Source organism: Physeter macrocephalus, unplaced genomic scaffold (assembly GCF_002837175.3).
Source record: "Physeter macrocephalus isolate SW-GA unplaced genomic scaffold, ASM283717v5 random_292, whole genome shotgun sequence".
NCBI lineage: Eukaryota > Metazoa > Chordata > Mammalia > Artiodactyla > Physeteridae > Physeter > Physeter macrocephalus.
In genome coordinates this window covers 38,553-53,744 of record NW_021145653.1, presented here as the reverse complement: position 1 = coordinate 53,744, position 15,192 = coordinate 38,553, and the positions used below count along the sequence as shown (strand labels likewise).

General features: G+C 50.8%; 2 protein-coding genes across 12 annotated transcripts in view; one reads left to right on the top strand and one right to left on the bottom strand.

Moving 5' to 3' along the window:
- The first annotated feature begins 384 nt into the window (after positions 1 to 384).
- RXFP4 (relaxin family peptide/INSL5 receptor 4) lies at positions 385 to 8,039 on the top strand. The gene is given in 1 exon segment (XM_007131039.4): positions 385 to 8,039. A coding segment is annotated over 1 exon segment (1,107 nt). The 5' UTR covers positions 385 to 3,998; the 3' UTR covers positions 5,106 to 8,039.
- Positions 8,040 to 8,133: 94 nt separating this feature from the next.
- ARHGEF2 (Rho/Rac guanine nucleotide exchange factor 2) overlaps positions 8,134 to 15,192 on the bottom strand; it is a 42,532-nt gene continuing 35,473 nt past the window's right edge. For all 11 annotated transcript variants that reach the window (XM_028485293.2, XM_028485292.2, XM_007110383.4 and 8 more), the window contains 9 exons: positions 13,621 to 13,688; positions 12,431 to 12,631; positions 11,932 to 12,051; positions 11,735 to 11,802; positions 11,558 to 11,593; positions 11,302 to 11,352; positions 10,653 to 11,096; positions 10,219 to 10,402; positions 8,134 to 9,603 (listed from right to left, as the gene is read on the bottom strand). In XM_028485293.2, coding sequence (XP_028341094.1) covers positions 9,530 to 9,603; positions 10,219 to 10,402; positions 10,653 to 11,096; positions 11,302 to 11,352; positions 11,558 to 11,593; positions 11,735 to 11,802; positions 11,932 to 12,051; positions 12,431 to 12,631; positions 13,621 to 13,688 — 1,246 coding nt within the window. In that variant the 3' untranslated portion in view covers positions 8,134 to 9,529. The remainder of the gene's footprint in view (positions 9,604 to 10,218; positions 10,403 to 10,652; positions 11,097 to 11,301; positions 11,353 to 11,557; positions 11,594 to 11,734; positions 11,803 to 11,931; positions 12,052 to 12,430; positions 12,632 to 13,620; positions 13,689 to 15,192) is intronic.

Sequence of the window (15,192 nt, the reverse complement as noted above, 5' to 3'; positions counted from 1 at the left end):
ACACGGGTTCGTGCCCCGGTCCGGGAAGATCCCACATGCCGTGGAGTGGCTGGGCCCGTGAGCCATGGCCACTGAGCCTGTGCGTCTGGAGCCTGTGCTCCGCAACAGGAGAGGCCACAACAGTGAGAGGCCCGCGTACCACAAAAAAAAAAAAAAAAAGCTAAAAAAAAGAAGTTCTTAATTTCAATGAAGCCCAATTATCAATTTTTTGCTGTTACAGATTGTGCTCTTGATGTTGTATCTAAGAAATTTTTGCCTAACCCCAGGTCATAAAAAATTTCTCCTTTGTTTTCCTTTAGAAGTTTTGGAGTTTTAGGTTTTACATTTAGATCTATGATCCATTTTGAGTTAATTTTTGTGCATGGTACGAGGTAGGGACTGAAGTTGTCTCATGCACGCTGTTTTTTTTTTTTAATGTGGGTGTTCAGTTGTTACAGAATCATTTGTTGAAAAGACTATGTGTTCTTTAGTAAATTGCCTTTGCACCTTTGTGGAAAATCAGTTGACTGTAAATATGTGGGCCTATTTCAAGACTCTCAATTCCACTGATTTATATGCCTGTCCTTTTGCTAATACCACACTGTCTTGACTACCCTAGCTTTACAGGCTTGGAATTGGATACATGAGTACTCCAACTTTATAATCTTTTTACTAAATTGTTCTGGCTATTTTCCAAAATCGTTTGGCTATTTGCACTTCCACATGAATTTTAGAATCAGCTTGTCAATTTCTTTTTAAAAGGCTGCTAGAATTTTGACTAGGATTGCATTGAGTCTACAGACCCATTATGAGGGCAACTGACGTCTTATTATTGAGTCTTCAAACTCATGAACACAGTATACCTCTCCATTTATTAAGATCTTCTGAATTTCTCTCAGCAGTGATTTGTAGTTTCCAGTGTACAAGTATTGGTACATCTCTTGTCAGATTTATCTCAAAGATTTTTTATTTTTGATGCTCTGGCAGCTTCATCTTAATGTGGAAAATAAAAGAGATGGATCACTCTCACTGCCTTTGCAATTTTTCTGTAAATATAAAGCTCTTCCAAAATATAAAGTTGAGAGAGACAGAGATTGATTCAGAAGTTGCCCTTTAGCACTGAAGCTGCCCATGCCTCTTACCAAGACTGGAGGATTTTCTCCAGTAGCTCTTGACAGACACATGAAGTAGTAGAGGTGGTGGCTGATTGGGTTGATGTGAGGTTAGAGATCTGGATTAGGCGCAGGTCCCCTCCTCCTGCCACTTGTAGTCCTCCAAGCAGCTAGTCTCAGTCTCCACTGTCATAAATACAAATGCCAAGATCCCTTCTCTTTATGCTCTGTGGAGGGATAACTCAGTCTCTTCTGCCACCTCCCCCAATTCCTCTTTGCCTAGGCTTTGGAGTGCAGGACAGGGATGTGGGGCTGAAAAGACATGTGGACGAGGGAGGGGAGGATATTCAGGTGACTGAGGGGAAGGCCCAGATGTTGGAAGTCCCTTTTATGAAAGGGAGACACTGTAATCTACCACTACAGGTCCTTGGATTCTGAGATAGAAAATGGGGCTGGAAAAGTATGGCTCTAGAGGGTAATATGAACGTGAGAGACGGCAAAAGCATTTCTGTTGGGTCCAGTTCCTCCTCTTCCTGCAGCAGTTGTGGGGGAAGACCATCGAAAGCAGAGTTGTCGCTGTCCTTCTGTCCATATCCTGCTGCTCTTTCCTTTGGCGCTTCCCAAGGGCAGGGTCTGGCACTTCTGGCACTCCGGAAGGGGAAGAGGTTAGAGGTGGAAAGAAATGCCCAAAGGGTTTTGTGAGGTACTGGAAAGAGCTAGATTCTAGGAGTCAGAAGACTTTTATCTCAAATCCTCACTCTGCCACTGCTTCCCCTGTGGCCTTGGACAAGTCACTTTCACGCCCTATAAAATGAGAAACTGAACTAGACGATCTGAAAAGCCCACCCATCTCAAAAAGCTTATTATATTTTATGAGGATAGGGACCATATTATGTTTTCGTCTCCCCAGCATCTAGCACAGTGCCTGGCACATAGTAAGTGTTCAAGAAATGCTGTGATTAGTGAATGAATGGATAAATCAAGGAACAAACTAACAAAATACTACAATGAAGGGGCCCAAAGTGAAGTTCTTAAACTTGGTCAGTTGGCGGCACCACCTCTCTACAGAACCACAAAGGAGTGTTGATAGTCTCAGACCAAGGGAAAGGATTTAGATTAGAAAAGAATAAAGGTAAAAAAAAATGATCAGAGGACCGGATATTTCAAATGGAAAGCAGAACCCTGAAATTCTGACCCAGCTTCTGTTTTCCAAGCCAAGAGACCATAGGTCCAGTGCATTAAAAGACTTCATGGCTGCCAGATGGACAAGGTGATGCAGGGTGGGTGGAAGAGTAAACAGGGCCCTGAGAGAGGGAGTGATTGGCACAAGTCACACAGGAGCAGTCCCTGAGGCCAGGAGGTCGCCCCTGGGGCTCACCTGAACTTGGGCTGGGCACTCCCCTTCGGCCACCCCCTTCACACCCATCCCTTGCTGAAGGACCCAAACATCCTGGCACCCAGTCTGAATCTCTTTCACCCCTGGGTCTCTCCTATAGGGTTCCTCAAACCCATTGTTGATTATCCTGAAAGGGCCCCTCTCCTCCCCTAGCACTCAAGGGAACTGAACGTCAAACATCTTAGTTAGCTAGCAGAGGACAGGAAGGTGCTGAATATTTTGAAAAAGCCTCATTCTTTTATCTACACCCTGCCCCTCGCCCCACGTCTTCTATTTTCCCCCATCACTGCAAATTCTGCAAAGGATAGGGATACGGGCACAAAAGGGGAGGACCTAATGATGCACTTTTTCCATTTAGGACTGAGATCATGGGGAGACAGGATGAGGTGTGATAAGGGTATATCTCAGAATCCACAGCTCTGAAAGGGGGTTTGGGGGTTGGAGGAGAGAGTAGGGGTACCACTGACCTCTGTCTCCACAGATTAGAGTAGGAAAGGGTGCAATGGCAGTGGGAATGGTAGAGGTTACAGGACTTCTTAGCAAGAAGAGAACGGAGGGCACGCCCCAGGCCTGCTCAGGTCCTCGTAGGCTGTGTTCCCAGTAGGGAGGGAACAGGAAGCTGTGACTTCCTCTCCCCTTTTCCTCCCTGCCCTTAGCCTCAAAGTCACTTGATGCTGCAATGAATTCCAACCTGTGTTTTAGTTGGCACTGTTCCCGGGGCATGGTGATAATAGCTGCTCGGTACCTTGCTCCCTTGTGCCACAAACACCCCCAACTTTTCCTTTGAAATAATAATCACTCATGCAAATAGCAGTGTATAAAGTGCTTTTTCACGTGTTATCTCATTTTACCACACCAATCCCGTAAAGCAGAGACTTTTACCCGAAAAATTTAAGCTAGGAAACTGAGGCTCAGGGGAGTAAAGTAATTCACCCGTAGTCACACAGTGAGTGAGGAGAAGATCTGGGACTCCAGAACTTCTGCTCTTTTTCTCTCTCAAATACGTGTTCTGATTCCCTGCCTCCATGCTCCCTCCCAGGCCCCTTCCCCTTGGCTCCAAGGGAGCATTTTCTGCAGAGAAGGGGGCCCCTGAACACCGTTAGGATTAGAGGGGGCTCCAGTTTGGTTCCTGTCATCCCTGAGATGGGGTATCTGTGGCCCTCTCCCTGGAGTGGAGGCTTGGGGCTGCCCTGCATAGTGGGATCATTCTCCCTCCCCCCACCCTCTTCTGCAGAGAGCTCTACACAAACACAAACACATTTATCCCAACGTTCAGGTTCTCTCTCACCCTGCCCCACCCACCACCAAGACCAACAGAGAAGAGGCAGGTTGTCCCTCCTGCCCCCTGAGGTGTGGGCGTGGGCTGGGCCTCCGGGCAGCCAGAGGCCCCGAGAGAAGCAGAGAAGCGCTCAGATCTACACCGTCCTGCTGAGAGCCTTAGGTGGCCCCTGCCAGTCTGGCAGGCACCCCTGGCCTCTCTGCCCAGCACCACCGACGTCTGATGCCCTGCGATGCCCACGCCCAACACCTCTGTGCCCCCGCCTGCTTTCTGGGTCAACACCTCTGGAGGCAGTGTGCTGAGTGCTGATGAAGCTATGGTGCCTGTTGGATTCCTAGCCCTGAGGGTTGCCCTGGCCTATGGGCTCTTGGGGGCCATCGGCTTGCTGGGAAATTTGGCCGTACTCTGGGTTCTGGGTAACTGCGCTCGGCGAGCCCCCTGCCCACATTCTGACACTTTTGTCTTTAAACTAGCTTTGGCAGACCTGGGGCTGGCACTCACTCTCCCCTTCTAGGCAGCCGAGTCGGCACTGGACTTCCACTGGCCCTTCGGAGGTGCCCTCTGTAAGATGGTCCTGACAGCCACCGTCCTCAACATCTACGCCAGCATCTTCCTCATCACGGCGCTGAGTGTTGCCCGATACTGGGTGGTGGCCATGGCTGCAGGACCCGGCACCCACCTCTCTCTCTGGGCCCGTGTGGCCACCCTGGCCGTGTGGGTGGCAGCTGCCCTGGTGACGGTGCCCGCAGCTGTCTTTGGGGCCAAGGGCGAGGTGACTGGCGTGCGTCTCTGCCTGCTGCGCTTCCCCAGCAGGTATCGGCTATGGGCCTACCAGCTGCAGAGGGTGGTCCTGGCCTTTATGGTGCCGCTGGGCATCGTCACCACCAGCTACCTGCTGTTGCTGGCCTTCCTGCGGCGGCGGCAACGGCAGGACAGCAGGGTCATGGCCCGCTCCATCCACACCCTCCTGGCCTCCCCCTTCCTCTGCTGGTTCCCCAACCACGTGGTCTCTCTGTGGGGAGTCCTGATGAAGTCTGACCTGGTGCCCTGGGACAGCACTTTCTACGCCATCCATACCTATGTCTTCCCCATCACCACCTGCCTGGCACACAGCAACAGCTGCCTCAACCCCATGCTGTACTGCTTCCTAAGGCGGGAGCCCCGGCAGGCCCTGGCAGACACCTTCAGGGATCTGTGAGCACGGCTGTGGCCCCAGGACCGGGGCTGGGTAGAACAGGTGGCCCTAAAGGAGGTGGGCAGGTGGTGGATGGAGAGCACCCGTTGGGAGGGTGGCCCTTCTACCAGGCTTACCAACCTGGACAAAGGGATACCTGGATGAAGGGGGCAAGGGAAACCCCCTCCTCTTTGTGGGGATCCACGCATCCTAAGGAGAGAGAGGTTGGCCTCTCTGCCACGATGCAACGCTCTCAGGGAAAGTCTGATCTTTGATCCCCAACTCTGGCTATGGGGGGAACAGAGAGGCTGGGACCCAGGTCAGGGCTGGGTATGACCAAGTGGAAGTCTCCACATGGAGATGGGAATGATGAGGATCTGAGAATAAACCTCTGGAGTATCCACAAAGTGTCTGCACCTTTCATCTCAGTTCCACCTCCAGGTCAAGGTGGCCAAAAGGATTCTTTGCCCCATTTCTGCCTTCTGTGAGAATTCCCAGGAAAATTTCCCTAAGGGTTCTAGACTAATTGGGTCATAGGTCAGTGCCTATCTCCCTCTATCCCCTCCACCCTCCCTCCCTCACCTCAAATGGGGTGTACCCTTGTCCTTCTCTGGTGCTGGGGCCAAATATGCCCTTCTCCTCTGGCCACCTCTACCTTCTTACCATCTCATTAGTGTCTACAGAAACTTGGTGCCCACAGACACCTCAGCTGCAAAAGCTGTAGTTCTCCCTGCTGTGTGTGGGGTCTTGCTGGATCCCTAGCTCCAGCCAAGCCCGGAGCACAAACCCGTTTCTGGCTGGGAGTACCCGTGTGTCTCTCCTTAAATCAGGATCTGGAGGGAGAAGTGAAGATAAGGACAAGCCAAGGATGTGGGTGGGGCATAGGGAGGCAAGAGATGCGGAAGGGGGTTGGGAGAAGAGGAGGCTGAATGTGCAGCTAGAGGAGTGGGAACCACAGAATATGGTGCTACTCTTCCTCCTCCGCCAAGGGCTTAGCTCAGAGCATCAACTCAGGTGTCAGAACACCTGGATTCACATCCTAGGTCTGACACTAACCAGCTGAGGGACCTCGGTAAGTTACTTTACTTCTCTGTACCTGTCTTCTCAATTTAAAATGGGCTGTTAAGGATTTAACAGTGCCTGAAATAGAGTTTTAGCTATTATTCTTACACCCCATGTAAAATGGAGACAGAGAGAAGAAAAAAGGAAGAAATAAGGGGGCAACTGGGAGACAGGGACAAGGAGCCATAAAGGTCTTGTCTGGAATTTTTACATGCTCTGGAGTGAAATGAAAGTTTTACATAAGGAACTGAGTGAGGGGCTGGCCCCTCAGGCCCCTCTTGAGGTGTGCACTCCAGGGCAGGGGGGTTCCCCTTTGGTTTCTGTATCCATAGATACCCAGCAATGATAAATGCTAGCCATCAGAAGGGACTTTTGGTTGGGGGGGGCAGCCCCTGGGAAGGAGGGAGGTGGCAGAGGGAAAATGGGGTGGAGCTCCACTGCCATTGCCCCACCCCAAGGTCTGACATGTCTTGAACCCAGCTGGGCACGGCACCTCCTGAGTGAGTGAAGCCCCCTCTGGAGGGGGCACCGCCTGCACCAGCTCCATCCAGTTGCTGAACAGAAGAGGCTCTAAAGAGCCACCTAATTCACACCATATTAAGCAATGCTAAAGAGATTTAATTAGCCTCTTGATGTTTAATTTCCTTTCTTTGATAATGTTGAAACGGTTCCAAAATCCACATCTATTCCCAGCCAATTCAGGATGGAAAATCCTCCACCACTCAAGCGCTCCTCTTCCCACCCCCTGCAGCTCCTCTGATGGCCCTGCTGGGGCTCTGGATATTGGCTCCTCTGGGGGCATCGCTGCTTTATGGGCTTTATGGGACCCGGAGGTAAATATTGACAAAGTTTAAACAGGTCCAAGTCAGCGGTGAATGAATGCATGCAGACCCACCCTTTGGGATAGGAGAGGGAGGGGAGGGTGCAATGGAAAGGAGGCACTGCTGTGGCAAGAAGCTGGGCCCTGACTCCCTGGAGCTCAAGCCAGAGAGCTGTGAAACTGCCAACAGGGTAGACAGAGTCAGACTGAGTTTCCAAAAATGGGAATAGAGAGGGGACAACGGACAGAATGGGAAAGACGTGAGAGAGGGACTAATCTCAGAGGAACTACCATGTCAGAGAAATGTGTGTCTTGTTTTGGGATCAAGGATGAGGAGGGGGTTTCAGTGCAGGGGCGGCAGGAGGGACAGAGCAGCTCTCCTGTGAGCTGTGGGCTTCTCGGAACCCACGCTCTGGGCTCTGCGTCCCCAGGTTTCCGTTACCCTCCTGACCAGCATCCTTCACTGGATCTATAAGAACGCTGGAGGAGCCTGCATTCCCTTTCCTAATGGTCTTTGGATGCTAACATCCCCCTGCTCTGCCTTTACAGCTTTGGGTCCCAGCTGCTTCCCGCTGACGCGGCAGATGGGGGCTGAGCCATGGGCCATCGTGTTGGAAACTTTGGAGCTCTGGTGTTTTTCAGCAGAGTAGCCGAGGAGAGGAAGTGGAGGACTGCAGGTAGGAGGGCTGGCCCTTTCCTGGCTCCTCTGCTGGGCTGGCAACCCTCTGCACCCAGGTTTCCCTGTCTATGAAATGAGAACGATTCCTACCTCACAGATTCCATTATGGATGAGAAAGCACCTTGTCAAGGCCAGATGCTGATGGATGAGAATTACAGGAGTGGAGGGTGCTGGCTGCTCCCCACAAGCCTGCCCCCCACCCCAGGTGATTTCAATTCCTCTTTCTAGCTGAGGTCATGAGCCCCATCCTTCCCATCTTACCCCATGGGCTCCAACAGAGGTCTGTGCACTGTGCCAGCATTTATACAACTCTAGACTCTCTCACCCCTCCCCCTACAGCCCCAGAGCAGGGTATTAACCAGAAACAGGAAGCAAAAAATTAACCAAAAACAAGAACTGAAACCTACTTCATCTCTCACTGCCTCTCAAAATGGCAAAGAGCAAATGAGCAGCTCCTATGAGGGGAACCGTCTTAAAAAGGTTAAACCAGGGCTCTGGCACTGTGAAGAACAAGGGCAGAGTGAGGGCTGAACCTGAAAATGAATGACTCTGGGGAGAGGCTAACAGGAACTGTACTGAAAGGGAGGGAAGGGGGCAAGAGGCTGATGCAATTCCTGAGCATGGCATGCAAATGCGATGAAAACAAGTTTTTTAATGTTGGAACATCCAACAGCCACTGGAACCTAAGTGCCCCTTCATTATTATCCTTGTATTTGTGAGCGTCAAAGATGACAACAAAAAAAGGTTGGCAGCAGTTTCTTTTGTTAGCACCCCCTGTCTTCAGGGAGGCAGTCACCCTTCCTGGGAGAGGAAGAGGCTCCTTTTGGAGGAACACACGTCATTGCCTGGCTCTCCCCCTCACCAGCACCCTCAGAACTGGCAGACATTAACAGACAGTACTTCCTGGGGTTCCAGGACTTTAATTTTCCCTGTTTTATCTTTTTTTTTCCTTTTCTCTCTCTTTTTTTTTTTTTTTTTTTTTTTTTTAACAATCAGATTTGCAGAAAACTGGCTGGGGCTGGCAGGCACTGGGGAGCGGGGGGAGGTCCATTGAAAAATCCCCCAAATTCACGCAGAGGTTTCAGGTCATGGTTGCTGAGGTGGGGGATGAGGTCAGGGTTTGTAGAGATTTCCCAACTCACCCAAGAACTGTTTTGCCAAATGGCTGGGGAAGAGGTCAAAATGGGTCCCCCAGTACTACAGATGAGTGGAGAAGTCATTGTTCCCCCCATCCCTCAAGTTCTTCCGAGATGTAGAGATAGAAGGCTGCGATTTCTAATTGCCTACAATCTTCTCTTAAAAATATAAAACACGTGCAGTTGGCTTTGGTACAAAAAAGAAAACAACAACAACAAAGAAACATTCTGGTCCCTGTGAGTTTTTCCCCTCACCCCCCAACAAACCTTTACGGCCACCTCAACCTGTATTCCATCAACTCTAGGAAGCCAGGTTATCTCCCTGGGGTTTCCACAGAAGACAGAGAGAAGGGAGAACAGCAGTAAGAGGTTGAGGGGAAGGGGAGAGGGACATGGCCCTGACCACAGCCCTTCCTGAAGGGGCAGTAGGGTCTTATGGCTGCAGCCTCTCCTCAAAGATGGGTGTTGCTCAGGAGGGGTGTCGGGGCTAGAACCCAGCAGCTGCATGGTTAAGCCTGAATAAACCCCAGTAGTGTTAAAGGACAAGGCCCCCTGATCCCTATGGCTTGGTTCCCATGTCCCTGGTCCTCTAAATCTCCCCTCTCCCTCCATAACTAATAAACAATAAATAAATAAATTTTCCTAAAGTAGAGGGAAGAAGGCATGAAAAATTGGCATCTGCAGTGTAGCTTCTGGATGCCACCAGGGGGCACTGTGGCCTAATACCCCCAGCTTCCTAAATGGCCCCCCCATGTCCAAGGATCCCAAGAGCTGGCAAGGACAATCAGCAGTTCTTTCAAATGTTCCCTCGTCATTGGCAGATTGGAGTCCCCAGGTTTGCCTCCCTCAGTAATGTTCTTCAGGGGGACACGGGGTGGGGGGAGGGGCCCCCTTAGCTCTCTGAAGCTACAGGCTCCCCGTCGCGGCTCTCAGTCTCTTCCGGGATGTCCTGCATTCGGGTGAAGTCTGAAGGAGGATGGGGCAAAGTTAGTGAGTGAACAGATGCTCCCGTGATCAACTGAACCCCTACACTGACGCCTCCCCGTCTGTGGGCTGAGGAGCTCAGAGAGCTGTGAGGGAGGGCAGAGGTCTGCAATCCTTGGGTGAGGGGAAAACCTCTGTCAACAAAGTAAGGTATCCATACCTAGGTACTTGGTAGGTATATGGAGACACAATTTGATTAATAAAATACAAAATATGTTAAGATTAGTATTCCATGAAGTCACAGTAGCTTTGGGTTATTTTGTATTTCCTGAACCAACTGTAAGAACTTGGAGGTCTTTGAAATTTTTTTACTTTGGAAATCTATTTCTGCTTGAAAAGGTTGGGAATCATGGACTTGCTGGAGCAGAGGCCCCTACATTCTTTGCTTCCTAGAGTTCCACTTGCCATCTACCAGAAGGCAAAACAGGAAGTGCTCTGTGCCCCTCCCAAGAGTTACTGTAGACCTCAGTGGTTGGTTAGGGACCATCCTAAATGTTCCCGTGCTTTAGGATGCAGGCTCCATTTGTAAACCACAGCCCAAGGGTCTGTACCCAGGTTACATCCCATTTCCATTCCATGTCTCCACCAGGATCTCACCTCGTGGACTATGGGGCGGAGACAGACGGCTGCTACCTTCCTCCTCGCTGCCGGTGTCGGGGTCACTGCTATCTTGCAGCCGCTCGTCGGGGCTGCCCAGCTCCTGCCTTTCTCGATCCTCAAAGGGTCGATGGACGGAGCGAATAGTCACAGGCAAATCCAGGCGGTCATGGCCTCGGCTGGGCTGTGGATGGCGGGCCAGAAAAGCAGGAGGCCAGGGAAAAAGCAGTGTGAGGACTCAACTCTCAGCACCTCTACCACTGACTGATTTCTTTCCGCACCCATCGCAACTGTACAGTCCTCCCATCAGTATCCTATATCCTTCGAGTCTGATGCCTGATGTCATTTGGCCTCAAATCTCCAATTCCTTTCTGGTTCTCGCATGGACCCTGATGTCCACCCTGATGTCAGTTCACTACTTCAAGCTTCCTTACCTGTGGGGGGGTGAAACTCAAGTACAGGGCATCGCCTGCAGGGAGGCTACGCCGCCTCGGATCCAGAGGCCGCCGGGCCCAGGGAGCCTCAGCCGGGAGTGGTTCCGTGTGGCCCAAGGCGGCCAGCTGCCTGCGAGCCTCTTCGGCCTCCCGCTCCAGCAGGGCGCGGGCCTGCTCGCTCTCTCGGAGCCGGGCTTCCAGGCTGCCAGCCTCCGTCGCCCGCTCTTCGCCGAGGCGTCGGCAGCGCCGTAGCTCCTCCTGCAGCAGCGCGTGTTGCCGCTGCAGCAATGCCAGTTCTGTAGCCTGCTTTTCAGGAGCCACAGGGGCAGCCCCGGCTCTGCCAGCCTCCCCATCACGGGAGTTGGCTCGGGTCAGCTTCTCCCGCCGCTCGGGGCCCTCAGGGAACCGGGCTTCCATCAAAGTGTCCTGCTGGGCCACAGCCGCCTGCGGGTGGAATGGAGACGGAGGGGTGTATCAGGACCCCATTTCTTCTACCCCTCACCCTCACTCCCCAGGGCCCAGGTCATGATTCCTGGAGAGCTCGAATCGGGAAGGCTTAGAAAGGCCTGTTAGGATGATTCTGTCCTACCTAAATGGGCAGCTCGGGTCTGGCTCCTCCCCTTCCCACTCTAGCCCTTGCCCCACTGACCTGTAGGCCATGCAGAAGTCCATAGAGATTGACCAATCGCTGCAACGCTTCCTGAGGACAGAGGAGAGGGTGGGAACAAAGTCCAAGCTTCAGGATGGGAGAACTGCCCAGAAGTTGAATAAGTGTGGGCGTGGGACAATAAGACTGCAGGTACTTTGAGGTGTACACTCCCCCTCCCAACTCCATACTGGGCTCTAATTTCTCAGATGAGAGTACCCCTCCTTCAGTCTCCTATATCATCACATTCCCATCTCACCTCCTGGGGAGATCTCAGCTGATTTCCATTTCGATCCTGCAGAAACGGGCAAGGATGGGGAATCAGCAGACACACAAGTCCCTGGTGCCTGACCCCGATAGCTCTGAGTCAAGGATCTATAGGACAGCTGTCCCATTCCCTCCCTCTAGCCAAGTCCTGACACCTCCTGAAACCCACCTTCTGGCTGGAGTCTGAGTCAGCTCTGCAGAGCTCAATGGAGCCATTGAAGGTTCTGGCCTCACCATCTGTTGAGAAGGGGAAAAGGATGGGCCGAACCACTTCCCCAGCACCCCGATACCACTTGGTCCCTGGTACCACCCCATTCTCTTTAACCCCTCCCACGTGCTACCTTGGTCCCCTGCCCTGGCACTCACTGGCAGTGACTCCAGGACTCGTGTTACCACCGCTGTCCGGTTCCATGGACAGGGCTGGTTCCCGGGGTGTCAAGAGCAGCTCCACTCCAGGCCCCACCAGCAGGTCTTTCAGGCCCTCCACTGCGGGGAAAGAAGAGGTGAGGACAGGAGCAACAGAGAATCCTGCGGGGGATGGGAGGGGATGCCATTCACTCAGTACACGGAACATGCGGGCATCTAGGGGAATGCCCCCTGCACATGTAGTGGGGTCTCACTACCACCACCACATACAAGGCAAAGGTCATTAAAGGTGCCCAAGGGGCAGCACAAGTACGTGCAGGATGAGAGGTGTCAAACAGCAGCAAGGACCATCTTCCCCCGCAAACAACAGGCACTCAGGGGAGTTATGGCCTATGGGGCTGACGTCCCCCTTGTCTGTGTGTGTCCAGGTCTAGCCACGGGTCCATATCTTGTGATGGTGAGTGGATGAGTCTGGACTCTTCCCTAGGAGCTCCCTCACCCTCACGGATGGCATCCTGCAGCAGCCGCTCGCCACGAGGGGACTCGAGGGACTCAGAGCGGAAAAGCCCCCTGGGCAGGGTGGGCAGGGGCATCCCGCTGCCGCCGTCCTCTTCCACCTGGAAGTGGGTCATCTCGGCAAACAGCCCAACCTTCTCCTGCAGCAGCTCCACCAGTGCCCGGTCTTTCTGCTGCAGCTCCACTGTTGGATGAGAAACAGGTGAGCATCCGGAAGAGCCAGTAGTGGAAGGGCAGCCCCAGGGGTCAGGGGCCAGGCCTGGGCAGAGTGGCAGGACTTAATTTTGGTTTTTTGGCATTTATGAAAAAGAAAATAACTTTTTTTGGGGAAAAGCAACACATGTACTTTTGTTTTAAAAACAAAAAAAGTAAAACAATGTGTGGCAGGGACTGCAGGCTGTCCACCAGTTTTCATTCTCCCCACCTTCCTTTAATTAGAGAAGGTGTGCAAGTTTCATCTGGGCGCACGGCTGCCCAGTTACACTCGATTTCCCAGCCTGGCTTGCAGCTAGGCATCGCCACGTGACTAAATTCTGGCCAACAGATGTGAGAGTCTTCCAGATCTTCCCTTAAAAAAAATCGGTATAAACTCTCCTTGTTCTTTACCCCTCCTTGCTAGCTGGGATGCAGATGTGATAGCAGGAGCTGGAGTAGTGATGGAGACACAGACATAGAGGACGTAGAGATGGGGAATCTTCACGTTGAAGAGGGCAGAGCTGCACAACTACCCTGAACTTCCCACTTCTGGACTGTTATGTGGAGAGAAATAATCTACCTCATGTAACCGACTGATTTTTGTTAATCTTTTTGTATAGCAGTTAGATCATACCCCAATTAATATAAGGCCCTATAGTAAAAAAGTAAGTTACTATCTTTTAACCCTGTTATTCCTAGTTTCCCTGCCCAGAGGAAGCCACAGTAATAATATCTTATCTTCCTAGAGATACTGCACACACATATACAAAATACATATGACATATATCTATCCCCAATATTTTCACATCAGTGGTAGCATATACTTTACAGTGTTTTAAACCTTGCTTTTTTCGCTTAACGATATATTTTGGTTATGGATCTGCATCAGCCGTCATAGAGCCATCTCACTTTTTAGACAGTATTCCACTGCGTGGATATATCAAAAATTATTTAAACAAACTCTGTGGGTGGACTTACTCTTGATACGCCGCAGGTAAGCCTCATCCTCTGTCTCAATCAGGGGGAAGTCCTCCCTGGATGGGCATCTGGAGGGATAACAGGTTGGGTGGGGTTTGGGGAAGGAAGTCAGGTTACACACCAGGAAACTGCCTACCCTCCTTCCCAAACGTGCTCTATTTCTCCCTGGTAAGCCTCATCAGCTCCACGCCCTGGCTTCATCCACTCTTGACCCTCTCCTCTTCCTAGCACCGATCATCTGCATCTACTGGTCTGTACCTCTCCAAAGGTCACCTGGAGAGGTAGCGTAGTACAGAGGGACAACTACAGTTTTTGGCATCAAGCACCCTGGGCTCAAATCCTGGCTCCACAATTTACCAGGTGGTAACCTCTCTATTTCCTCATGTGAGAAATGGGGATAATATCTTCCTCACAGGTTTTCTGTGAGGATTAAATGAAATAATGTACCACTGCTTTGAACACGGCAGAAGCTCAATAAATCAATTATAATGAATAATATTATTTTCACAACTACAAATATTAATATTATTAATAAAAAGGGCACTATAGATCTATTGTCAATGGGACAGGTACTTTGCCTTGTTTTCCTAGAATTGGTAATTTCATACTTTGCACGCATTTCTGAAAAATTTGTTCAGTCTTAACTGCAGAAGTAAAACAAAAATAGGTTTACATAATATAAAGTAGAGAAGAATCCATTCTCTGAAAGCTAAAAAAAAAAAATCATAGGACTTCCCTCGTGGCACAGTGGTTAAGAATTCACCTGCCAATGCAGGGGACATGGGTTCGAGCCCTGGTCCAGGAAGATCCCACATGCCGCAGAGCAACTAAATCCGTGCGTCACAACTACTGAGCCTGCGCTCTAGAGCCCACGAGCCACAACTACTGAGCCCGTGTGCTGCAACTACTGAAGCCCGCATGCCTAGAGCCTGAGCTCCGCAACAAGAGAAGCCACCGCGATGAGAAGCCTGTGCACCGCAACAAAGGGTAGCCCCTGCTTGCTGCAACTAGTGAAAGCCTGCACGCAGCAACAAAGACCCAAACCAGCCAAAAATAAATAAGTAAATAAAATATTTAATTACTTAAAAAAAGTCATAAAAATCCTAACTGAATTTACTCTTCAGGCATAATCTTTGAGAATCCATTTTCAACGTTTTACATGCACTTTACTTTTTTTCATCACAACAGACACACAGTTGCCTGCCTCAAATCTAATGTGTGTCCAACAGAAGCCAAAGATCTGCTGCTTTAGCACAAGAAATGATTTCCTTCTCGCCTCTGTTGTATGGAGTTTGAGTTTTGCTCCTCTTAACCACTAGTATCAATGCTTTCATTATCCTCTTTTTCATTCATTTTTAGAAAATAAAGGTAAAAGACAGTACAATCCAAATAACGGCCTACTGCCTACAGACTAAGATGTTAATGGAGGTGAAATTGTACTGCTGGCTGGCAGGTATGCCAGAATGTGACAGCTTAAAGCATTCCTTTAGGGCTTCCCTGGTGGCGCAGTGGTTGAGAGTCCGCCTGCCGATGCAGGGGACACGGGTTCGTGCCCTGGTCCGGGAAGATCCC